We start from the raw sequence: 27192 nt of genomic DNA, 5'->3' as shown, positions 1-27192 counted from the left end.
TCACCTGGGTATCTTGAAGAGGGCTCTCATTGGGTGCAGCTCAGAGAGGGGCGGGTCTCCATCTCCCAGCTCGATGGCGGTGATGCCCAGCGACCACACGTCGCAACGAGCATCGTAGGTCGAGTCCAGCTGCTGTTCACACGCTATGACCTGTGGCACGCACACACACACACACACACACACACACACACACACACAGTCACGCACAAGTCCAAGCAGGCCCATGGTCACACACGCATGGATACAAACAAACAACCACTCCCAACCACACATGGGCCGACACACACGCACGCACACACGCACACACACAGTTTTTTTTTTCAATTCAAAGTGATTAACGTAAGCATAAAACTACATTTAACACATTCAGGACGGGAACCCCTTTTGGTGTTTTAACCATTATTTTAAACGTTAGCTGCTGCATGATATCAGAATAGCAGATGTACAAGCTCATAGTGTGGCATCAAGTGGCGTGCACTTCCATCACCAGATAACCACACAGGATATACACACACATGCATCACGCACGCACGTACACCTCCGACCGACCGACCGACAGACAGACAGACAAAATACACACGTCACACGTTGGTTGAGGTGCTGCATAGAAAAGGTCAAGAAGTAAAACAATAGACCTGCCCACTCCAATGTAAATTTTATGACAATGACAAAGACAAGACAGGAAAAACAAAACAAACAAACAAAAACAGACAGCTCAGCTCAGGCGCGTTGTGGAACAAAGGCCACAGTTATACACTTATACCAAAAAATAAAGTACAAAATTAATATACAAATATGGACACATTTGCAGTTTGGTGCAGTTTGGTGCTTGAAAGTCTAGATGGGTTAACAACTCCAGAGAAAATAAAATAAAATAATGTTATGCATATACATACATACGCATATACATACATACATAACAATAATATCCATAACTTTATCAATCAAGGTTAGTGGCATCGCTTCTGTCCAGGAACCCTATGGTCAAGGTGGTAGCTAACTGAGGGCCAACAAATCTCAAATATGGGTCCCATATTTTATAGAAGGTATCTGTGGTGGAGCGTAGCAGGCAGGTTAGGAATTCCAACGGCATGCACTGCATGATTATTTTGTGCCAGTCTTTTTTTGTTGGTGGTTTCTCATTAATCCAAGACAACAGAATATTTTTCCTAGCAGCATAAGTTAAGAGATTAAACAGACGTGTATGGAACTTGTCAACAATCTTGTCATCAGGCAGCCCAAGAATCAGACACATAGGGTCAGGTTCAAACTCCATATTAAAGATCTCATTCAACTGCTGCACGATACCCAACCAGTATCGTTTAATCTTACGACATGACCATATACAGTGAATATAATTTCCCTCTTCAGTTTTACACTTAAGACAGAGAGGAGATAGAGTAGGATTCATTTTATGGAGAAGGCTAGGTGAGATCTGTAATCGGTGTATGGTTCTTAGCTGAATCGACCAAGCTCTATTACACACAGAACGTTCTTTGGCATTTTCAAATATTTCCCACCAAACCTCGTCTGAAATTTCAACCTCAAGATCACTTTCCCATTTCCTCTTAGCATCTTGTGTGTCAACAGTTGTTTTGGATCTTAACATGCCATACAGAATACTTATAAACCCTCTTGTAAAACCCATTGTCAGCACTCTCTCAATTGGAGAGGAAGTTGAATTAGTTGATAGTGTTGTGCGTCTGAGAATGAAATCCCTCACCTGTAAAAATCTGAAAAAATGTCTGCGATGTAGGTCATATTTTTCAAATCAGATCAAATGAGTATAGGACCGGTAAAAAGATTTTGTAACGTTGTTATACCTCTATCTCTCCAATAATTAAACCCAAGGTCAATAAGGCCAGGAGGAAAGTCTGGGTTCCCCTGAATTGAGGTAAGAGGTGATGTTACTTTGGCTCGACCCTCCAAAAGCCTTGCCACCTTCCATGCCTTTAATGTGTTGGAAACAATTGGGTTTTTACAATATTTCTTTGCTGTTGTAGGATCTCTGAGAAACAAGAGATTCCGGAGAGGACAATCACACTGTGCAGTTTCAATATCTAGCCAGATTGAAGGTTGATCTTCCTCTAACCATGCTGCTACAAATCGTAGTTGTGCAGCTGTCTGATACCATTTTATATTGGGGAGGTCCAGCCCTCCTTCAGAGACAGACAGTTGTAATTTTGCTAGCTTCAACCTGGGCCTTCTCTTGCTCCACTCCAATGTAATTTAATGAGAACGTTTCGAGCCAAGGCTCTTCATCGGTTCCAACTGAAACATGAGTAACCTCATGATTAGTGTGCCAACACTGTAACAGACAATGTATATGTGTACTCTAATGAGTAATTCACGTTAGAACTTCAAAAGACAAAAATGTGATTCAAACACTGTCAAAATCAGTATTGTGCTCTCCAAAAGTGTCACTATACTATTTCCATTATCAATCTATAGCTTTACCAAGCTATAATAACCACACGAACCACACGATGCACTAACAATGACTTTGTACAGCAAAGTAAAATAATTTGTCAAAAATAAATATAAAACATTTTGTTAATGGAAACTGAACATACCTCCCAGGTGGAAATCACTAAAGAGGAAGCGGCATCGTTTCCTCAAGAAAAAACGTGCTGAGAATTATTTTGTTTCAGAAAAGAAAAGAATAAGTCTGCCACTCCACACCGATCAACAAGTAAAAAAGAAAAAGATGAAAGATCCTTCACCCTCTTCCTCTACAAATCATTATATCAACACATCTCCAAACGCCACGGAGAGACTATAGAACACGATAAGAGAGAAGCTGATAAACATAAACTTTAAAAAAAATCATTGTAAGAAAAGTTGTTCTGCTCCCAAATGCTTTACTTTAAAGACATCCTAGATCACCCCATGGCTTCCCAGTCTGCACCTGCTTTGCTTTTCTTTATTCGTTAATGGAAGTTTGCTACTCAAATCAGATTAAAATCAGCGAGGGCACACAGGATTATGTAATGTTCCTTGTATTCTAATAGGCTGCGCCAATGTTTGTGCAGCATGCAAAACTTCAAGTAAGATGAGCCATCCTCGACTTGAACGATGTGTCATTGACGAGACGAGAAGTCTCATTGCGAGAAAGTGAATTTCAAAACTACAAATGCTTTTCAGTACCGCGATACTATAAAAAACTCTCTTCCCCTCTTCCCCTTGCCTCCTTCTTATTCTTCTTCCCTTTATCTTATGGAAATAACAGAAACGATGTATGGGGTATTGAATTAAGTTGATATAAATGTCTGTGGGTGCACGCATGTGTAATAATGTGGATTTGATTGGACACGAAATGGGTTGAGGTTCAGTATTGCTAGATTTTGCAAGAGAAATAAGCAACCAGGTTTGTGAAAACAAGCCCAATACAAGCAACCATAGACCACATGAACACTTTCAACCTATATACATTGCAAAATAATGTTTTGGGAAAAACAAGAATACACAAATCTTGTAATTCCCTGGTCACAATATAGTGAGCTTATTCTGACTAGCTTGTTCTATACCTCTATCCTCAGCCTGGGTGGGAGTCAAACCTAGCTTATACACACACAGCCACAGCAAAATCCACAGTTGATTAATAGTATAGCATATTATATCATTATATCACCATACTCGGAATGGGGGAAAGGGAAACAAATATCAAATGTCTATCTATCAAAATATCGTTATAATATATTGTGTTTCATTTGTCGTTATGCCAGTGCAGTGCTAAAGCAATAATGATTTTACTGAAAGCTATAGGAGCAGGATAGTGAAGGCCATCTATTCAGGCTTATTATGGATATTAGAAATGACAGTGTTATCTGTGTGATGATGATTAAGAGTGGCCCCATTGGGTTTTGCCCCCTGGCTAATGTAGTGGAAAGAGAGGGGAGCTACAGGAGAGAGCTTTTATACAATCGGGGAATGTTGCCTCTGATGTATGGGGTATTGAAGTTGATATAAATGAGTGTGGGTGTGTGCTCACTGATGTACTGTATGGGGTATTGAAGTTGATATAGATGAGTGTGGGTGTGTGCATGCATGTGTAAGAATGTGGATTTGATCGGACATGGAATGGGATGAGTTGTGTCTTGATCTTGAGGTGTTATATGATTGGGGTGTTTGTACAGTGTGTACAGTACATATGGTGTATTTATACGTCTTTGTGCAAGAATGTGGGATTGATCACGAAATTCATGTGTGCCAGTTGACATGTGTTCATTTGGTTACCGTGCGTGCATGTGCTCATAAAGACTGCAGTACCGCAGCAGTCATCCGGACGTGTGTGTGTGTGTGTGTGTGTGTGTACCTCCGGAGCCATCCAGAAGGGGGTCCCTACAGACGTGTTCCTCCTCAAACGGGTGTTACTTAGCTGGGCTGACACACCTGCAAGAAACACAACACACTTCGTCATTGTGAGAATGACATTATATATTTTTAAGAGGACATGGACATTCACATTCTTTTGACTTGCACTTGAAGCATTGGCATCAAAATGTACTTAAAGTACCAAAAGTATACTCATTGTGCAGAATGTCACATTACAAGTTTTCAAATGTATAACAATCTTTTGAAAATAGCAGATCTAGAAGCTCACAATCTTGTCGATTAACTATTTTCAAATGGCCGAAATGTATATAGGGCTGAAGTGTTTATTATATGTCCTACAAAGTATACAAAGTAACTAAAGCTTTCAAATACATGTAGTGGATTAAAAGTGCAATATTTGCCTCTAAGATGTAGTGGAGTAGAAGTAAAAGTATTGGAAATTGGAAATACTTAAAGTAAGTAAAGTACAAATACCTCAAAATTGTACTTACAGTACAGTACTTAAGTAAATGTAGTTAGTTACTTTACACCACTAGTGACTGATCAGCTGATCAGGAATTGGCCCTCCTCTGATTTGTCTGCCTGGACCAGCTGCTCGGCAGGCTTCATTTGCATAATTTATAAAAAGCCTTCAGGGCTCGTATAAAGGTACATTATTATTGTTACACTATTCATGACGTCTCAACAAAATTGACACCAGCTGTCAAATATCTGTCAATATATAAATATCATGACAATAGAGCGTTGCTCCTAATTATTAAATATTTTTTGCGAGCATGTGTGCGCCCATACATACCCACACTTGCATCGCTCACTCGCTCACTCACTCACTCAAAACAAGTGCTTCAGGATACAGATCACGGATACAGGAAGCATCGTCTCCTCCATATGTGGCAACCAACAATTATCACAGACAGAATTTTGCCAATGCCTGCAATCTGCAGGCCCCTCACAACTGATTTATGGACATTACCGAGGCTTCCAAATATGAATACAAGAAGTTTACAATTGTACCCAAGCTGTATAATACCATAGCATCCTTAAGCACCTTGGTTTAAGGAATGCCTCTTCCAGACTGTAGTCAAATGTACATGCCACTTCATCACAGCAGATGATGGATTGCTTTGAATTACTAATATTTATGTATCCTCAGGTGATTTGATTGGCCAGGTTAAAGCGAGTGCCATTTGAATTGAATCCCCGTCAGCAAGCTTTGAGCAATACTGGGGCACGACATTCATCCTCTGCCATGGGAACAGATATGCTATACTTGACAAACAGGTTAACGTAAAAAAAAAAAATGCCACCCTCACTTGATGTAGCCGCCTGGGCAAACAAGAGAAGTACAGGTATAGAAGAAGTCTTCTGCAAGATATTACTCCCTTATTAGCCAAGACATGAGGCTGATTATACACAGGCCTTCTAAATCAGTAGTTCTAACTGTCAAGATATATATTTTAATCAAAAGTTGCAGATGTACAGAACCGGATCGGCGCTTCTGGACAAGCACATAGGCATAACCAAACACCTCTGCGGTGGGCACAGCACTCCCTCACGTCCTTGCCGAGTTTGAAATGGGTCGGTCTCATACGAGTATATGCACATGACATAACCATACGAGTATATGCACATGACATAACCATAATATGGTTACACTTCTATGCACATAGCAGTCGAATATGCGGCTTTGGACCACTGGATCTCCATATTATGCCTATATAAATATATATGGGTTTGTTTGTTTGTTTGTTTATGGTTATGTCTGAGTTATAGTGACATAATTAGGTGTATGGGTTTCGTTTATGGTTATGTCTGAGTCAGAGTGACGTGGCCGTGGTCTGCCCGTGCCCGCCGTTTAAATATAGTACAATTACAATAATTTTGAGGGACGCCAGCTTTGTGTGTCTGTGATCCATAACTCTGCACTTTATATTTATTTATACTTCTTGCACAGTGTTGTATTTGTGTTAGTTTTATTTGTAATGTGTGTTTTACACAATGGCAAAAAAGGGAATCTGAATCTGTGTGTACCAAATTTGAGATGATTTAATTGGCTGAGCATGGAATGTGATGTATGATGATATTGTACCGTATGACGATAAGAGCACCCACTCTACCCACTTCACACAAGTGTGATTTTTGTGGACTATGAATCCATAACAATCTTTTATTGCCCTTCCCTACTGATAAAACCGTCTACAACTACTAATAAATAAATTCTTCAGCGGTATCTTGTGTAGCCTACTGTACAGCATATTGTTACAGTTATGCATGTGCAATTATGCATCATGCATACTGTACGTATGCACCACTTTATGGAAATAATGTTATGCTTCCACCATACTGGATATACTGCATTCTGCAGATGAACAATCCATTACGTTTAAAATGCTCACATGCTAAATTGGTTTCTATTCACTTTTCTTAAGAGTGGAGGGAACGCATTATTTGCATCACCTGCACAGGTTGGTAAACCACTTTACATTTACTGTACATCCTCACAGCATCTGACGTCTCGCTTCCTTTCAGTACAGAGTGCAGAGGGTGGTTGCTATTCAGGCCCGCATACTGATTTGTTGTCAGGGTATTCTTAAGCAAATAAGACACTCAACGCAAGCGCCGCCGTTCTCAGTGTTGCCAGATTCTGCGACAGAAATGAGCAACCAGGTGTATTGAAAAACAAGCCCACAAAGAAGCGACCACACAAGCACACCTGTCGGTATTTGAAAACAGCAGATCTATTCTATACGCATGGCGGTGAAAATTGCAATATGTTATTTTTTTGAGTGGTGCAACAATGTTTGTGTGTGGGTGGCTGGCTGGCTGGCTGGGTGGGTGGGTGCGTCTGAGCACGAAAACAGAATGGTTGTTTTTCGACACACACAAACACACACGCACATATTAACTGTATATATGGTGATTTCGGGTGTGCCAGTACAGTACAGTTACAGTACAGTACAGTACAGTACAGTACAGTACAGTACAGTACAGTATAGTAGAGTAGAGGGTACAGTAGAGGGACCCCCACACGGTAACTGTCATTTCTCAACCGTTTTGGACGTGGGGCGGCTCGGCGGAATCGGGCCGGCATCCTGGGTGCGTTCCTGTGGGTCTGGCGCTTCCGCCCCCGCCCCACGGAGACCCCCACACGGAGTTGGACCACTCACTTCACTTACATTTTTTAAGATTTTATCAAGACAAATCTGGCGATTCAGTCTTGCGATTCATTCAAATGTCCCTCACTCAATCTGAACCTCAATTCAGAGAACAATGCAGCTAAAGAGCTCGCTTATAATGGGAGTGGACGGTGGGGGCTACACTGGGGACAGAACGGAACCGTACCACATGTGGAGCAGAACGGAAGCAGCTAGGTGGCTGCACCGACATTTTCCAACCATATTTACAGTTTTCTTCCTCTGAAGGCGAGGCGAAATGCTGCGTAACCCCCGCGGACACGTGGAAAAATAGAGCACTTGCGTAAAAAAAGATACGCACGTGCGGACCTTATACACAACCTTGCATATTGGCAGTGTACTTTACTTTTGGTACATATTGATGCCAATACTTTTGTACTTTTACTCAAGCACATTTTGAATTCCGGACTTTTACTAACAGAGTATCTCTAGATTGCAGTTGGCTATTGATACTTTTACTTCATTAAAAAAAAAACACTGAACTTGCCTATAATAAGCAGACATGGCAATGCTGCCTGTGCCACCGTTGCCTGTATGGACGCCCCAATAAACCCAGATTATGCATACAGTCCGGAGAAAACTCATTATTGGATCATTTATGTGTCTTTAGAAGACTATTAGACTGCTGCCTCTTTTCATTACAAAACATCAAATCTCCACTCAACATTTATTTTGTGTTGTGTTATTCCATTAAAGTGCAGGGATTATTTTTTATTTTATATATTTTAAGAGCATTTGTTCTTACCTACCTACATTAGCGGAGGAGCACAAAAGCACAGAGCTTTTTCCTCTTTTATTTACACAGCTGGGAGAACCGTATTGTTACTGTCAGGCAGAAACCTCTTTTGTTTTGTAAATTACTAATGGGGGTGGCAGTGGCTCAGCTAGGAGGTATAGAGCGCTGCAGTCCTGCCCTGCACTGCGAGGGCACCAGGAAATAATCTCACATTAATTTTCCCCATATTTATTTAAAGACCTCGGACAAAGCCAACTTGGCAGGTGACAACACATTTCTTTGGGGCCGAACAGACAAAAGGGCAGGGTACAACACGTTTTTTTATTGTTTTTCTTCTTTCTAATTATTAGTTCGGCCCAAAAAAAAGCTTATTGTCAGGCTTTAAAGGTCTTTAAATGAATACATTTTGAACAACATTTAAACAACATTAAATTCACTTTGTCACTCACTTTGCCTGCACTCGATCTGCCATTGACTTTATGCATGCGCATACCCTCCATAGAGTGGCCGCTTGAGAACCGGAAGGTTCCAAGTTTGATCACCTAGACTGCATGCTTCTTCCTGCCTTCCTTCTGCATATGATTCCTGGTTGATATGTAATGTTTGCTCCCACCGCCACCCCAGCACCACCGATGGGCTCTGTTATTTCTGTTCCCCATGGGGGGTTGTTATTGTATATCTATCTCCCTGCTCTTAATAATGATGGTGTTTAATTGTGCCGCGCAGGGAGAAAAAATGTAGCAGAGCCGAACGCCAAGATACAATATTATAACACTATTCTCATTGTATAATAATTATTGATTTGTGAGTTATCTGACTGAACTGTAAATTTAGTCGACAAATCTTTTTAGATGACTAAAACGTTTTTCTGTCAACAAAATCAACTGTATATTCAGTCGGCTAAAGTCTTTTTGGATGGCAAAATTTAAAATCAGGCATAGTATGGAAAAAGGAAGGGAGGGGGTATAGTGAGGGGACACGTACGTGCTCAGTGCAGTGGAACACACATGCATGGAGTCACGATGGATTCTCACGCTCCGCTAAGCAGCTGAGGAAGATGAAACCCCCGCAATGACTCATCATCATCACCAGTAGAGAAGCTAAAGAGGCACATCCGACACGAGGTGGGGGGAAAGAATCATAATGCTAAGAAGGATGATGGAGGCCCTCTATCTTCATGCATATTCTAATTGACAGTGTTATCTCTGTTTATGAGTCACTTCTGGCTAATGTAGTGGAAAGGTATAGGGGTTTTCAAAGGGGAGTGTACTGTACTGTATACTGTACACTCACACTCTGATATTATGGATAGTTAAATATAGTAGCACACTGCCTGAGTCAGACATGGGTCCCGAATCGGGTCACAGACCCATTTTTAAAAGTAAAACGCCCATTTTTCTTTTGGGTCTCGAGCTAAAACGATTGATTGACTGATATATTGATTGATTGAATACTTTATTAACAGTTTGAAATAGTATGTGTGGTACGATTTTCCAATGATTGCTAAAAAGATAACATCAAAGACGGATTTTTGTAAATCTGCAGTCTACACCTTTTTGGGAATTACCGGTACGTACTTCTTTGAAACCCTTCCTTTGTCTTTAGCCCTATATTGTATAGGGGCATGTTTCCATTGTGGTCCTGTTTATTCAATTCATCGAGACATTTAAAGCTATAAGAAATACACAACAATAAACAAGACATCGTCGACACTCGACTGCAGTAGCACATACAGTAGGTGTGTGTGTCTGCATGGCAGAGTGTGTAAGAATGTGGGCATGATCGGATTATTTAGGAGAAAACAAATTGCCTACTGTACTGCAGGTTTATATAACTCTGTGTGTATTGTGTGCGTGCGTGCGTGCGTGTGTTATCATGCCCAAGCATGTCAGTATAGCTTACAGTAGATCCATCCTCCTCCACATAACTAATCCGTCTACTGTCACAAAAGCGGTGAGGATCTCTTTCATGTGGCCCTCCTCCTGGCTCTCTAGCTGGGACTGAAACAGTTGTGAGTCAGAGCATGCAGCATGCTATAGTAACAACTAGGGGTGGGACGATATGGGTACCTCACGATACAATATCTGAGGCGATATTATTCCCTCGGTAACGATAATATCATGATATTGGATATATTGCGATATTCAATATTTTGCGATTTCATCAAGGACATACTGTATCACGATATCTGTACTGAAACTGCACTCACAAATGTCACTGAAGCGGAATGAACATGAATGCACCCAGAATGCACTCTGTTCCAACCCGGAAGAACGCGTGAAAACGCCTCATGCGCTGCGTGAGCAACTTCATGCAAGTGGATGGGAGGAGGAATCCGTCTCTATCAATTCTAACTCTATGGAGAAAACGAGTGAAGTCGTCTTTTAAAACACGGAGATACATAAGAGGTCTCAGCCCGACAGCAACGATATGAGCAATTCTCCATAGCTTGTTGTAGTGTCACAATCTGTCCAATCACCTCGGTTTGTATTGTTGTGTGTCACAATCTGACCAATCACTCGGTTTGCCTGCCTTATCGTCTGGAGACTCGGCTTCACTGTAACACTGATATGTCTGGACTGTATACTGGCTCCAAAGACTGGAGGTCAGCATGTACTACATACTGTATGTCAGGTTCTACGCACACACGCACACGCGCACGCGCGCACACACACACACACACACACACACACACACACACACACACACACATACATACCAAAGTCCACCATTTTGATGCCTCCTTGCGTGGTGAGCAGGATGTTGTTGCCCTTGACATCACGGTGGATGGTCTGGTTGATGTGCAGGTGTTTGAGGCCCTGAGAAGCGAGGAAGGGGTTAACAATTTACAATTTAGGCATTTAGCAGACGTGTGATAAAGACATTTCCTCTTGAGCCACACATGTGTAATTGTATTTCATTTTCTGTTTATCATAACCTCATTTCATACTCAATATTCCCACATGTCAGTCAATGGTCATTATCAAACACTGTTTGCTAACTATGCCGGCTAAAGTTAGCAATCAGTTGATCTTGGCTTGTTCTACAGTTTTATATACAGTTATATTCATTCATTTCATTTCATCATTTGGACAGAGACAATTGGTTGGTCAAACATACTTTTATTCCTTTCAAAGTCAAACAGTTTTAAGTTACCATTACTATGTTGTCAAACACCCACTACTCACACCATCCTCATTTCCTGGTCAAAAGTACACAAAAGAGTCACCACTGAATCCACTGCTCCTTTTATAGGTGGAGGATTCAAATTGGGTTGCACCATGTTGCAGGGGTGCATGTGTCTGGCAATACATATTATTTAATATGATTGCAATGAGACGGGTTGTTTAAGACCTGGTTTGTTGATTACTTTGGTATTGACAAATATACTGTAAATGTTGGGAAATGTTTTCTGTGTTGCTTGTTCACTAGATTTATAAGTGAATGCTTTGGGGAAACCTGTCTCTAGACAGATGGTATGGGCCAATAGTCAGAGGCCTGGGTTTGAGTTCATGTAGTCAGGATCCATGGTGAGACATGGGAGGAAAGGGGCACAATGCTGGAAGCTCTGCCCTATAGGACAGTGTTGGGACTAGGAATGTCCAGACTGGATGCTTGAATTTAAAGCATAGCATCCCTCATCAACGGACTCATTTACAAGACGCTCTTAAACCGTTTTGGGCGGGAACCCCGTTTGGTGTTTTAAGCATTATGTCATGCTTTAGCTGTTGAAAAATAGCAGTCCTTGACATGAAATATTGAGCACCACTGATAAAGAAACACAGGTATTTCAGAAAAAACTGTCAGCATTTAGAAGACCTTTTTTTAATTTCGACGGCAGGTGAAAATGGGTTAAACCGTCATCAATCATGAATCATACGTAAGCAAAGAACCCAGTGGAATATCTGTATAATGAAACTATGCGTATACCATGCTATGTCTACATAAAATACTATCCAAGTTACATAAGTTGATCACGGCACTCCATCTTTAACACTGCCACACGCACTTACCATCAGTGCCTCGTGCAAGATGTAGGCGATAACGGCCTCCTCCATTCGGTCCCCTCTCTTCAGCATGCCTTTGGCCAGTTCCGTCACGGAGCCACCGTTGCAGAGCTACGATAGAAGTGGCACACAAAAGGAAAAGAAAATGGCTTTTTTATCATGCTCAAAATGAGTCAGCACATTTTTTAACAATGGGCTTAAGTTAAATCTGCAGCATCTACAGTAAAGGTACCGTATGCATCATTTTCAGTCTGAGATATTATGGCAATGGCTGAAATCTTTTCTGATCCCAAGATTTCACAGTGTGGGCAAGAGATGGAGCAGTTCTCTTTCTCATGGGGCAGATTAGTAATAGTAATAATAGGGGGAAATCACGCCTGTAGAGAAAGTACTCACTGTTCTGCCTGATTTGCTGCTGTATTCATGCTCTTTGCTAATGTTTTATTGTCTAAACCCTAGAACACTAAACACGGGCGATTTTCACCCGGACAACTATATTTTTGTCATTTTCATAATATTTGCTGATTTCTGAGGTGGGTGGGTCTTTCACTACCTTCATGATGCTCAGTGACGTCATAGAAGGTAGGTTTGTTTTCCTGCCCATATCCCTGTTTTTTTTCTACGTGTTTAGTGAGTAATATCCCATACACCATGGGCATAGCTTGAACTTGACCCCAACTTGACACACACACAGTGAGTCATCATGTCATGATAAGAGAGATGATTACAAATTACAGTTAGGAGCACACCACAAGTTACAACAACAACCGTTGTGTACAGTGTTGGGCTCTATAGTCAATAGCAGGCCTCTGGGAAAATAACATCAAATTGTCCTGCGCGTTGTCGTGGTAACAACAATACCCTGTAATTTAAGCTGTCTAGGTTTGAGGTAACGCTAGGAAAGAAATTGCTTGGTGTCAACCACTGTGCTGCCGGCACAATAAGGAGAGAATGGTCCAGCATTTGAACGCATTTCCCCTTCATGGACTATAATGGTCTCTGTCGGGTGGAAGTCCAAAATTGTTACTTTTCAGGATTCACAATTAAAAGTGTCATCATAAGTAGCAGATTGACAAGCCCGAAACATGGAGCTTGTGGATCAGTGTTGATTTAGTGGCAAACATTTTGTCAATGTACTCAAACTAATTAGACCACTTCGGCAAGAGTGGAGATCTTCAAAGATAGACACCTCGCAAAGATGGAAAATATGGAAGGCGTGCCATTCTGCGCTGTGATTGGCTGACCATCGCATAACGGGTGTGCCGAGTTCGGAACTCAGAATTAAATAACAGCCGGCCAGGTCCATTCAGTTCTCTGTACCTAGTGCGCTATATCCCCTCTCATGTCTAGTATGTTCACAATCTTTGTCCTACACAAACATTAAATTCCCAATGAATTGACCATGTTACGTAAGTGTCTGATGATGTCATAGTGCAGGGGTTCTCAACGTTTTTGGCTGGGGACCCCCGGAAATGCTTTGGCCATGTATTGCGACCCCCGCCCCGCCCCCCTCCACCACCACTAATACAAACTGACTGCAAAAATAACCTTAATAATAGAGAAAATACATCATAAATAAATACTGAAACCAGATATAATCATTAAGGAAAGTTCTCTCAGTTGTATCTACTGTATCTATCTTTCCATCTGCCTATCAACATCCATCACAAACCCACAGCAGCGTAGCTGGATGGATGTAGCCTAGCTTGACTGGAAGCTTAATGGTGGTTGAGCAGCAGAGCGTGGCGAAGCAGCAGCAGCTCACAGACAGACAGACAGACAGACAACGAGCAGGAGCTGAGACTGACATCAGTCTCACATCACCGTCATCATTAGCTTACACACAGATCCATATAATGAGAGAGCTTTTTTTTGCCCTATAGCATAACAGCCGAGCAAAACGTTAGCCCTAGTTAGTTATCCTAGTGTTGCTTTCGACAGCACATTTTTATTTAGTTTTAGTCATAGTCTTTGGAATCAAATTGTATTTAGTCTTTGGAAGCAAATTTAGATTTTAGTTTTAGTCCTAGGGCTCCAATTTTGTCGCAGCCTTTAAGCCTTTAAGTACTTTATTGATGACTCATCACATTTGATGGCATCGCACTCCTAAAAATACTTAAATCATTCTATTACAAGGACTAATGGAAGATAAGCTAGATGTATCTACCGTCAACCGTTGAGTTTAAATTCATACTGTGTTGTTCACTAAGAACTAATCCCTGCAAAAAGATTATAAATATTATTTATGCTACAGTGTTTTGACAGCACATTTTTATGTCGTTTTAGTGAGTCTTTTGAATACGATTTCATTTAGTTTCAGTCATATTTTAGTAATCTGAAATGTCTCAGTTTTAGTCGACTGAAAATCATAATATTTTAGTAGACTATAAATCTACAGTTGATTGTATATCATAGTCAGTGATTTTTTTATTTTGGCAGGCCTTGATGGCGTCATACTCGTAATGTCTGATTTTACACTTGATTCCATGCTGGAAATAGCCGATCTACAAGCTCACAACACACTGTGCTGTGAGTGAATCGTTGTGAGCTTGTAGATTGGATATTTTCAGAGCGCAACCAAGCATAAAATGACTTAGTTCTACTAGATCTCTTCTCCACTAGTCCCTCTCGAACATTTTTCTAATTTTCATTTGTTGATGAAATTGTCAATATATTTAATCTCAGTTTTAGTCGTCATAGCACAGTTTTTATTTAGTTTTCATTTAGCTTATGTCCGTGAAAAAAGTAGACGATGAAAGGCTATAGGCTTACGGATATTTATCTTAAAGCAAGTACTTGGCACTTCATATTACCTGGATAATACCCACGGTTGACATTAAATTATTACCGTCAGCATAATGAGATAAAGATGTGACTTAGACCCAGACAGACGTGATGCCGTACAGCGACACCAGCCCATCTATCATTCTTTAACCTCTTATCCAAGCAAATCGTGGGTGAGCAGAGCAATATGTCAAAACACAAAGTGATCAAATATAGAAACCATGAGTTCAGAGCAAAGTGAGCAAATCAGCCATTCATCAGAATGTTTTGTCGTTGTGTAATATTTTGTTCACAATTCCATGCTGTATTGATGTGGTACCATTAGGAGAGATAACAGGAAAACGTTGATCAAAATACTGTAACAATTCTTCTACATCCTCTAATTGTGTGGACTTGAGTAAAAGTACAATATTTGCCTATGAGATGTGGAGTAGAAGTAAAAGTAGCCTATTGCAAATTAGAAGTGCCCCAGTAAAGTAAAACAATATCTCAAAATTGACAGTCGCTGCTGTCATATATGGAGCATACGGTTGTCTATGAACGTACGCATAGTTAGCACCAGCAGGTACCGATAGCCTAGCTACGTTTATAAACGTAGATAGCAGCGAAAACGTTAAGTGCAGTACCTGAGTAAATGTACTTAGTTACTTTACACCACTGGTACAGTAGGTGCACATTTCTGCGTGCAGGTTTGAGTCGGTACGCACCCTGGATCCTCTCCAGGGAAAGCACTGCCTTTTGTTACACTATAGTGACCTTATCGTTTACACGGCCACAACAGCCGAGGTGTCTGCTTTCACGCAGGGTTTATTGAAAAGTCCTAACAAACAATACCATTTTAGACCTCATCGTCAATTCAGGATGGCAGAGTCCAGAGAATATGGACAGGACTATAGAGACTTGTAAGAGCAGGTAAATTCAGGTAACAGACATTTAAGCGGGTTAATTTTTCCAGATGCATGATGATGGCATCAAACACTGGCAAACAGAAGATCATATCAGGGCAAAACGGCAGGAACAAAAATGAATCCCAGAAACCTATATAGTGGCACTGGTAGTCAGTGGACACAGACAGACTAATGCCTTTTCAATTTACCACTAATACACAGCTAGGCTTTTAAAAATCCCCCACAACGGATCACAATGGCAGCACAGGTTTCTTTAAAACATGCTTTTAAAAAGGGGGTGGAAAAAATAACACATAAGTGCTCCACTCATCTCCTGCCCACATCTGCTATACTAAAGGGGGTGCACAGTGTTGCCAGGTCTGTTTATTTTAAGCAACGTTGGGCTTGATCGTTATGTAAAGTTGCTTGTAAATATTGGTAGCTGCGGGTTGTATTTTGCAGGGTCTTGTTATAAAGTGTAGTCGGCTAGTCGCTTATTTGGGGCTTGCTTCCTAATTGTTGCTTAAAACATTAAACCAGTGGTTCCCAAACATTTTCATGTCAAGGACCCCCAGTTGAAAATACTTTGTGCCAGGAATCCCCCATACAAGTAGTTGCATATTTAAGTTGTTATTTTAAATTATTAAAAATATATTTTAAATTATTATTAGTTTAAGATCTACAAGCTCACATCGTGACACGCTGTGAGCTTGTAGATGTGCCATTTTCAACCATCCGATGCATAATAGGTTTAAAGCCCTCACATGGCCTATTATAGTCACACCGGTAACAAGCACTCGTATACCGGACCCATCAAAGTGGAGGGGAATAATTTGTGCTGAATTAAGGTTGGTGATGACGAGAGGGGCTGCAGGAAAGGGGGGCGGATGGCCCTCTGGTCTCTTCTCAGCTGAAATGTGGAAAATTACAGTTGAGAGGATGGAGGTAGGGACGGTAACCATGGTGAGTGACCCATTCCCCCCCCACCCCACCTCCTCATGCTTACTGTCACAGTGCTTTTCTTTTCCACCCTAAAACATGATCATCAGGTATTATTGTTATATAATGAGGAATAATCTTTTCTAAAAAGGGTACAGTATATTTGTTAAAATGTTGTTTTTATGTTTTTAAGTGCCTGGTTTTCCTGGTGGGTGGGTGGTGATGGGTGGTGATGGGTGGTGAACTGAAGCCGCACCCACAGCTGTTGTTGTATGATAAAGGGGGAGGGGGTGATATGGTGATGTCACTAATATATCACTGTTTTTTTCATTGGCACGTTTGACTGTCAATGTTTCAGCCTCCAGGAAGAAACCCTAAATACAAAGGGAAGACATCATTGCACATAACAACCACACCAATGGGTCTATTGAAGTAGGCCTACTGTCACCTCATAAACACATGAAAAAAATACAAAAATCACCATCTTTAAGTAACATTTTTAGCTATACTTTTACTTTACTGGAATATTTCCAAATTCCAATAGTTTTACTTCTAGTGCACTACATCTCGGATCCAAATATTCACACACATATACACATGTACCCAAGCGTGCACACACAGACACTCACACCCACATGCACGCACGCACGCACGCACGCACACACACACACGCACGCACACACGCACAGCTAAACTGCCAGTAGCAATTTCAGCCACTGGATTAGTGCTGCAGATTGGATGGTGTGTTGTGCTGTGAGCTTTCAGTTTGCATGGAGGTGAAGTTTGCATACAGAATAGGACATTCAAAATGGTGTGGAAATGAATTGGCGAGTAAGCACTAAGCAAAGCAGTCAGACTGGCTGCTCAACTAAAACTATGATGAAAATAGCAGATCTACAAGCTCACAGTGCGTCACATTTTCAGCATGCAACCAAGTGTAAAATTTGCCATTACGATTGCATCAAGGCAAAATCAACTGAAGATTTATTCGACTAAACTAGACTAACAGAGGCATTTCAGATGATTCAAAAGACTATGACTAAAACTACATCAACATTTGCTGTCAAAATCAACACTGATCCAAGGAATCCAGGGAGAATATAATTTTCGATCGTACGACCTACGGTTCAAGAGTTATGTGAAATGTGAAGTGGCCCTATTATACTAGCAGTAGCTCCACCATGATGCCAAATTGGAGAAAGAAAAATGTGGGGCAGAGGTTCTTCTTTGGGCCGACAGGGAGTGTGCGTGCAATGTTTCATGCCGATCAATCAATGTCGCCGGAGATTCACAGTTAAAGGCGCAGTGAAATGAAAAATAAGTTTTTCACACTTTTAGACCATATCCGTGGTCATCATATGGGCATACCTAACAATGGATGCCAAAACAATGGGAAAATTCTCATTTCTGTGTGTTTTTATATCAAAGGTCCATAAAAACGATTGTATTATTTATTTATTAAAACGAAAACGTGCTGCGTGATGACGTGTAGAGGTACACATCGATAAAAGCCAATAAAAATGAAGCTCACATGTTTAATTCCCCATGTCTGCGCATCCATGCAACACAGCTGCTTCTGATTACAGATTTCTCCGTTTTTATTTCCATTCAAGATAACATTCAGACAGTGTATTACTCGGTTTCAACTTAATCATCACGCTAAAATATGTTTCTGAAAACATTATAGGGTAGAAATAAGCCACATAACAGTAAACTGGTTGTGCTGGGCGACCGTCTGATTTATAAACAAACAACACCACGCTGTTGCGCATAGCATTAGCCACCGTCCCTAGCTACCGTCCCATCGCCTGAAGGGATGCGACACTCTGATTGGTTCAGAAACTTCAGACCGGTGTTTCATGTGGAAACACCATTTTCATGTTGTTCACCATTTCCGTTTCACTGCGCCTTTAATCTTCGGCAGGCTAGTCTGGCCGAGAGAAGACAATAAATGAAAGCTGAACAGGTAGGATGTAAAATGATAGCCGGTTGATTCCAGGACATGAGTAGGAAGGGCTTATAAAAAACATTTACCGGTAGCCTCATCTTCCCCTGCAGGCAGTCTGATTACAGTGGTGTAAAGTAACTAAGTAATGTATACTTAAGTGCAACACTCAAGTAAATTTACTTCACTGGAGTGTTTCCAATTTCCAATACTTTTGCTCCTACTCTACATATACTGTACATCTCAGAGGCAAATATTGTACTTTTAACTCCACTACAACAATTATGTGAAAACTTTGTAGATTTTAACAAAACATGCAACGACTTCATGGCCCTATATGCATACTTTGCAAAAGCGACACGTTGTGAGCTTGTAGATCTGCTATTTTAACAAAGCATATTTATATCTGGAAACTTGTGACATTCTGCTAAATTAGTACTTTTACTTTCAGTAAACGAATACTTTTGTACTTTTACTCAAGTGAATTTTGAACACCGGGCATTTACTTGTAATGGTAACGGAGCACTTCTACGTTGCGGTATCGGTAGTTTTACTTTAAGTCGAAAATGTGAGTACTTCTTCCTCCAGCACTGTCTGATTATTCTGGTGTCTTAGATTGGCAGGGGTGGAGATCCAGTAAGCCAAGTGATTATAGGACCCTTATTAGAGGTCAGCGAGGTGGACGGTGATGAAAGAGCACAGAAACACAAGCTGTGGAGGTGAAAAGCACCTGATGCCGTGGCTGCAGTGCCCACTGAGCTTGGATTACAGAAATATGGGTGCCTTATAGAGGCTAGTGTCCAAGTAGGCTACAGTAGACTGCCTAGTAATGGAAACGGGACAATGCCACGCACAGCCTTATAGCTATTTAATCCACTAAGACCTGAGGCTGGAAATCTTCTAAATCGCAGTTTTCAGAAAGAAAACGTATGTTGCTATATATCAGTGGTGACGAGTGGTCCTCAAACGTATCAAGGAAATTGTATTTACTTGGACACCCATCTCAAAATATGTTGTTCCATGGACCTCCCCCAGAAGCAAAGATTTGTGTGAAGTGAGGGGCATACATCATACTGTATATCATCATACATCACATTCCGTGCTCAGCCAATCAAATCATTGCTATGGGGTACACGCATTGCTCAGCCAATCAAATCATTGCTATGGGGTACACACATTTCTCCAGCCAATCAAATCATCGCTATGGGGTACACACACAGACACACAAAGCTGGGTATCGGAAGGGCTAGCGCCCCTCAAAAGTGTACTAGATTTGCACAAAATTGTTCACGATTAAAAAAAGAAATAGCAGATCTACAAGCTCCTAGCGCGACATAAATTGACGCACCGTTTTTAAATAGCCAGACTATTTAATGACACAGATACTTTCCCGGTTTTAATGGGTTAAAGAATCCATTCAGATAGATCCTTCCTCGAGACAAGAGGGTCAGGTTTCCGACATGCATAATGAACCCGATGCCCCAAATAAAATAATAGGCATTATAACGACGGACACATAATACACTTCGACCTTCATGTCGGCAGGCATTTAAGTGTTTCCCATGTCTGTAATACAAAGACAGATTTATTTTTGGTCTTTGTTGAAATCTTTGCTCATTTCTTTTTCTTTTCAGGCCTATGACGGGGTGGGTTGGGAGGGATTATTTTTTAATTATTATTTACAATTTGTTGTTAATTAAAAAAAATCAAGCTTTATGTTGTATTTAATTGTTATAATCATTACTATATTTTTCTCTTTTTTTTGTCAACGGTGGTTGGTGCTGGGGTTTGGGGGTAGGATTTAAAAAAATGAGGCAAGGGGAAAGCCACTGATTGTAGTTGGCAAAGATTTTTTTAAGTTTAAGTTATGAATGTTTTATGTGCATTTTTTTGTATGCCTGTACCTGTGCCTTTCATCTAAAAATGAAATAAAAATGTATTAAAAAAGAAAAAAGACATGTGCACACTACACACCCAGACCAATGTACTGGAATGTACCCTTCAACAAATAGTCCTGCAGAAAACACCAACCAGACACATCTCGCGACACGTTATATAATAAACTATGATGTCAGAGTCCACATGCCAATCACAGCACTTTCCTGAGCCTAATTATTCAGAAAACCCAAGACCACAGCTAGGAAATCCAGTCCACTGAATGTTCAGAGTTTGTGCTCCACACAGTAAATGTGGTGGAGCAGCCAAGCCATTGTGTGGTATTTCCTTGTCCTCGTTGCCGCGTCAGAACCTCACACACACTTTCCTCTTGGCCCCGTTGACCTCCATTACACGTTTGTCTTACACTTGACATTTGGAAAAGGGCTACATAGCAGGAAATGAAATATGAAAGCCAGGGTCTTTTGAGACATGATTGAGGAAAGCAGCTGGTGCCAAAGTCCTCTTTGATATTTTTACATAAAATATCACAGTTTGACCTGTCATGCTTGCTTACAACGGTGAGTTCAAGGATGTTAATGTTCAAAGCAGGATATTTTAATGCTGGTGCTATGTTGTTCCTACTGTATGCCTCAGACTTAGGGATGGGACGATAATCGATTCGTTAGTATCAGAGTAACAATCGTATCATATCACAGATTTGAATGTATCATGAAATTATCCTACGTCATACACTAAGACGAAATAGCTTTTGTTGAGCTGCAAATTCAGCACCACTTAAAAATAAAATAGACCTGTAAAGAGTTGCATTTTGGTATGTTCTTATTTCACTCTACACACATCAGTTCATGAAAAAATGTACAAAGATAGATCGCCTATTGTTGGTGAACGTTCCCCCTAGAATATGGATGCTTACTACTGGAATTACAAGTATTTGGTGGCGGGTCCATGTTTGTGGTGGCCACCACATACAGTACACACTACACACCCATTCAAACCGGTAAAAGAATAAACGTGCCAGTACTGCTTCCAATTCAGCTACAATGGGAAAACATGGCACAGGCTGACTAAATTTAGCGATTTAAGCGGTTGTTTCACCCCGTCTTAAACAAATGTAGGTTTCTGGGACAAGTGTCTGGGACTACCTTTACTTTTCGGATCTTCACTGCACTTGGACAGACTCTCCTGACACCAGAACCTCATCTCGGAGCTAATAGCGGAGGGTGAGGTTCCAAACGGGGCTACTTCGAAGCAAGAATGTGATATTCTTCCTGAGTCATTCGTCCTTCACATAGACACTAAATGTTGACGTATCATCACAATATTTTAACCACAGAATACATTTCTCTTTAGCAGAAATAAATTGGTGCGCGGCCAAATCATCTTTTTGTAGTCTCACTATAGGCCAAAACAGAGAGAGAAACCTTGGGTCAACCAAATCTACCAGTCCAGAGCAGCAGTGGCGTCAGACATTTAGAGGGGCAGGTGCTTGTGCAGCGCGTGGAACCGGCCGGTTGCCTAAATAGTGTGAGATTTATAGATTTTGGGTCATAAATAATATATTAGAAGGTTTCTTTTTTTAATCAATAATTGATCAATGTCACCATGGTCCACAAGCTGTACAAGAAAATGGCACATTTGTCCAGAGGGAAAAGAGCAGGGGGTGTTCTAGCACCCCCTAGTGTCTATCTGTGCACGCCACTGCAGAGCAGTTCATGGCTAAAACAAACAGAATGGCCCAGATAACCTGAAAATCCTCACGCTGTGATTCTCAGCGGGATGCAGGCGAAGCCAACACTGACACCAGAGCTGCCTCTGCTCCGACCGACCCCCACCAACCGCAGAGTGATACAAAGTGGCTCACTATACCAAGCCCCAAAGGTGGCCTAGAAGTCAAAATCACACCCGTGTGAACTGAGCGGTGTGTGTGTGTGTGTGTGTGTGTGTGTGTGTGAGTGTGTGCTGTGCTATTGTTATAGTGGTTAGTGTGAAGCTCAGCTGTACTGTAGCCCTTTAGGCTGCTCAACAGTATCGGCGAATGGTCACCCAGCGGTGATGCAGCTGTCCGTATACTGGGAGGACCGAGGGAGGGACAGACGGACGGACGAACGGGCACGCACACATGCACACACACACGCGCACACATGCACACGCACACACACACACGTGCATTGGAGCTCAAAGAGGCCCAACACTGCCTGTGGTGGCTTAAATGGTTACATAATCCTTGGGTCTTATTTGGTCATCACGTCTGTACCTGGCTAGACGGCATGCCGTGTGAGGTGCAACTGGATCTTTAGTCTGCATGCTGCAGTTGTAAATGTCTACATGACATGCCGCATGTCACAGCCAGCATGCAGGGAAATAAACTGAGGCGTTTATACATGACGAATGCAAGATCGCAGTCACTCACATGGATGTGTATATGACACAGCAAAACATGTTTACTGTGCAAACAAATCATTCCAAGTGAATTTTGGCATGTCCAATTAACTAGAATTTTTGATGAATTGAACATGGTGGACCCTCTTGTAAACAAGTGTAATGCTTAATTGGGTCGTCCACTCACAGTTAACACTCTTTGTATTGAGTTTGTGCTTGAAATGTACTGTAATTCTGCAAACTGTTAATAAATATTTCAATCAATCAAAGAAACAAGCCACAATTGAAATCATATGTAGTGGTCTCGACCCAAGCTGGGATCGAACCATGCACTCAGCAAACCAACACACAAACTACCATGCCTGAGCTGAGCCCGATTGGCAGAGTTGTTGTGGCCTTGTGGTCTTGCCTGGGGCACTACATCTACATGTAGCCTATATAAATCTTTATAGAAAACCTTCCACACATGCAATGGCACAGCTGGACGTGGAGAGAATGTTATAGAAGGGTCTGAAATTCCCTAAAAGGACACTTTTGGCCCCAACATTGCAAAAATAGCGGATCTACAAGCTAACGCGTCAGAGCTTGTAGATACGCTATTGTCATGGCACGACCCCGCACTCTTTAGCTACTGAAGATGTGGCGTAGGCCTACAACATGGATTTCTATACATGACATAGTTCAGGAGAGTTCGGAAAAAGGTAATTCTCCTGATAAATGGTAAATGGTGCATTTATATAGCGCCTTTACAGAGATTGTGCATTACATTCACCCCATTCACACACCAATGCCGGAGGAAACCATGCGTTTCTTCACCATTAGTAAATGCAGCATTTATGGTCTGGAGAGGGCAGTTTTCTACAAACGGGTAAACGGGCAGGGCTCAAGCCCCCTTTGATGTCTATGTGAGAACATGCCTGCAATAAATGAACAATAATAAAAGTCACACCACAAATGAGCATGGTCTTCGCACTTTGCAGTCATCATGTGGGAGTTGTTATTATCATCATCATGCACCTATTAGACTCACAGTAAAGAGGTTGCTCAGTGGTTTCCTACCTCCAGAGCGAGCCACAGCTGGTCGCCGCATTTCACATCCTTCTTGTAGTACATTCCATAGAACTTGACCACATTGGCGTGGTCAGAGAGAGCCTGGAGGATGTTGTACTCTGCTTCAATCTCCTCATCAATGTCCTGCCAAAAGGGACAATTGCCAGTTAACATTGAACACAAAATGTCATCTCAATAGTAAATACAGGGTTAATAGACTGAAGTAAGGCATAGTGAGAGGCAAAGCTTTACCAATAACCTTGTCACATTTATGAATTATAAATCACTTCATGTGTATATGCATTAGTATCACTGTCAGGACAACCATTTTGTTATCGATGTGCTTGCATTGAGTCAGACCTATTAAAAATGATTTCACGCCAACATTTAATGCAGTCATGCATACAGCTATAGTTTATTAAAATGAGGGAAAGGATTTGTGCTCCAAGGGCACATTTTATTACAAGAAACCAAGGTAACAGAGATAAAAAATAAATAAAAAACAATTTGTATGCAGAACAGGTTACTGTGTTCAACAATATTTCCGGAGGGTTCCAGTGGGCAACTATTGTCAGAAATTGTGAGGGAAATAAGTAACCAGGACTATGAAAGGACCACCAAAACAAGTACAAAGTACAAAAGAAGCGACGGCTATTTGACAAGAGCTTGTTGATCTGCCAATTTCAATAAAAGGAAAGAATATAGTTTTCTTTATTTTGGAAAAGGCCTATTTTTGAACCATATTAACAACACAAATCTTGTACGGGCATAAAATATTAGCAAACAAGCACCAAATAAGAAACTCCACTTCATATAATGATAATAATAATAATAATAATTAATATGATTTAATATTAATATATATATCAAATTTAAAAAAATCCCCACAAATTTTCTGTGACACAGAAGCTTTCCCGGATTGAATTGGTTAAGACACTGTAAATAAGTCCGTTGGATGAGGGCATAGGTGCACAGAAAAATGACATACCAAGAATTCTCCATTATTGCCAAAGATTTATTTTGTAAATCAATTCCAAAAATAATGTTCCAAAAAAATGCCTCAGAAAAAAATACTTTAATACAAAATTAAAAATATAACTCCAAAAATGAAAATAACAAACTTACATGATCTATGCTTAAAGTCAAGCACCCAGTCTGGACGTTAACAGTCCTAACACTGTCTTAGGGCAGAGTTTCCTGCATTAGGCCCACTCTCCCTCCATCTCTCACCATGAACTGACTACCTGCAGTATAACTCGGGCCTCTCCCTAGTGGCCCGTACCACCTGTCTAGAGACAGCTTTCCCCAAACATTCACTTACATTTACTAGTGAACATGTAACACAGAAACATTTCCAAACATGTACAGTATAATTGTCAATCCAAAATGATTAACACACCAGGTTTTAAATAACCCGTACCGTTGCAAACATATTAAAGAATAGGTATTGCCAGAACCCGGCACCCCTGCAACATGGTACAACCCAATTCAACCCTCCCCCTATAAAAGGAGCAGTGGATGCAGTAGTGCCTCTTTTGTGACCAGGAAATGAGGATGGTGTGAGTAGTGGGTGTTTGACAACATAGTAATGGTAACTTAAACTGTTTGACTGTGAAAGAAATAAATGTATGTTGACCAACCAATTGTCTGTCCAAATGATTATGAAATGAAATGAAATGTGTATATAAAACTGTAAATAAGCCAAGATCAACTGATTGCTAACTTTAGCCGGCATAGTTAGCAAACAGTGTGTGATAATGACCATTGACTGACAGGTGGGAATATTGAGTGTGAAATGAGGGTTGGATAAACAGAAAATGAAATACAATTATGCATGTGTGGCTCAAGAGAACATGTCTTTATCACAGACACGGAATGGATATTTAGCAGATGAAAATGGGCGGCTCCTCGTTAGAGCTGTTAAATAAGCCATGTAGTTCAATGTACCGTGGAGAGACAAGACATCTCCCTTCAGTACTCTGTAAGGAGGTTGTGACAGTACAGTACAACATGACTAATTATGACTATACTTGTCATCTGTTTTGGAAGATTCTCAGGTGAAGGAATGTAAAGGAAACAAAGTCTCAGATTGTGTCTGCTGTTTGTCTCTTGTTCTTGGCTCATCATTCTTTATGGTGGCACTATGTAACTTTTTTTAAGTGAATACATTTTCATTTTGTCCAATCTGTATGGTAGAGCATGACAATTCAATACAGCATTTAGTCTCTTCTATAACCAGGAGTTAATACTAGTTTCATCTTTAATCATGGCCTTTTATTAGAAATTATAACATACTAAATTAATAAGATCTGTGCTCATTATCCACAAGGGCGGAACTGATTAGTCCATGTGAATTCTATATTTTTGGCCCAGTACTCATTCATTCATTCAACCTTTATATATTTTCTTGGAAATACATTGAGGGCAGAGCCCTCATTTTTGATGATGCAGAGACTACAGAAGTCATAATAGGCAGTGTAATAATATTGACTATAATATTCTACTAAATTAAGCCACACATGCAGCATGAGTTTTCGGACATAAACTGATTAAACTCACATGGACGGGGTCCAGTATCTTGACGGCCGCCTTGCTTCCATCGGTCTTGTTGAGCACCTTGTAGACCTTGCCGTAGGTCCCCTTCCCGATGGTCTCGATGATTTCCCATGTGTCCGTGGGATCAGGAAAACTGTCGAACACAAGGGATTTCCCTGACTGCGGAAACATGTTCTGGAGAGATCTCCTGTTAGAAGCAGAAAAACACAGTTAAAATTAATGAATGCAGGGACAAAGTGAACAGAGCATTTGGTCAGACTAATCTAAGAATTAGCATTGTACAGTAGGCTATGGCCTGCAGTATGCATACTTTGGCATTCTTAATAACACATTGCGAGCTCTGACCAATTTTCACATGATGTGGTGCCAGTTTTTATTTTTTCCCACCAGGCTTAGCAGAGCTGGTATATGGGGAAAATAAGTTTCATGAGAAGAACCGCACAGGAAGGACTCATGTTTATCCAGGAATTAGTTAACAAAG

At 40.9% G+C, this 27192-nt stretch overlaps 1 protein-coding gene across 1 annotated transcript; it reads right to left on the bottom strand.

The window, feature by feature from the left end:
* LOC308336342 (myosin-IIIa-like) lies at nucleotides 1-26882 on the bottom strand (the record flags this gene model as incomplete). Its single annotated transcript, XM_080793686.1, has 6 exons — nucleotides 1-150; nucleotides 4316-4392; nucleotides 10985-11084; nucleotides 12279-12383; nucleotides 24165-24299; nucleotides 26715-26882. The coding sequence occupies 6 exons, from the start codon at nucleotides 26880-26882 to the stop codon at nucleotides 1-3; spliced, it is 735 nt and encodes a 244-aa protein (XP_080649812.1).
* Nucleotides 26883-27192: the final 310 nt, after the last annotated feature.

Source organism: Protomyctophum bolini, assembly GCF_963924005.1.
Source record: "Protomyctophum bolini genome assembly, chromosome: 21".
Classification (NCBI taxonomy): Eukaryota; Metazoa; Chordata; class Actinopteri; order Myctophiformes; family Myctophidae; genus Protomyctophum; species Protomyctophum bolini.
The sequence above is the reverse complement of the archived record's forward strand: the minus strand, read 5'-3'. Positions and strand labels throughout refer to the sequence as shown.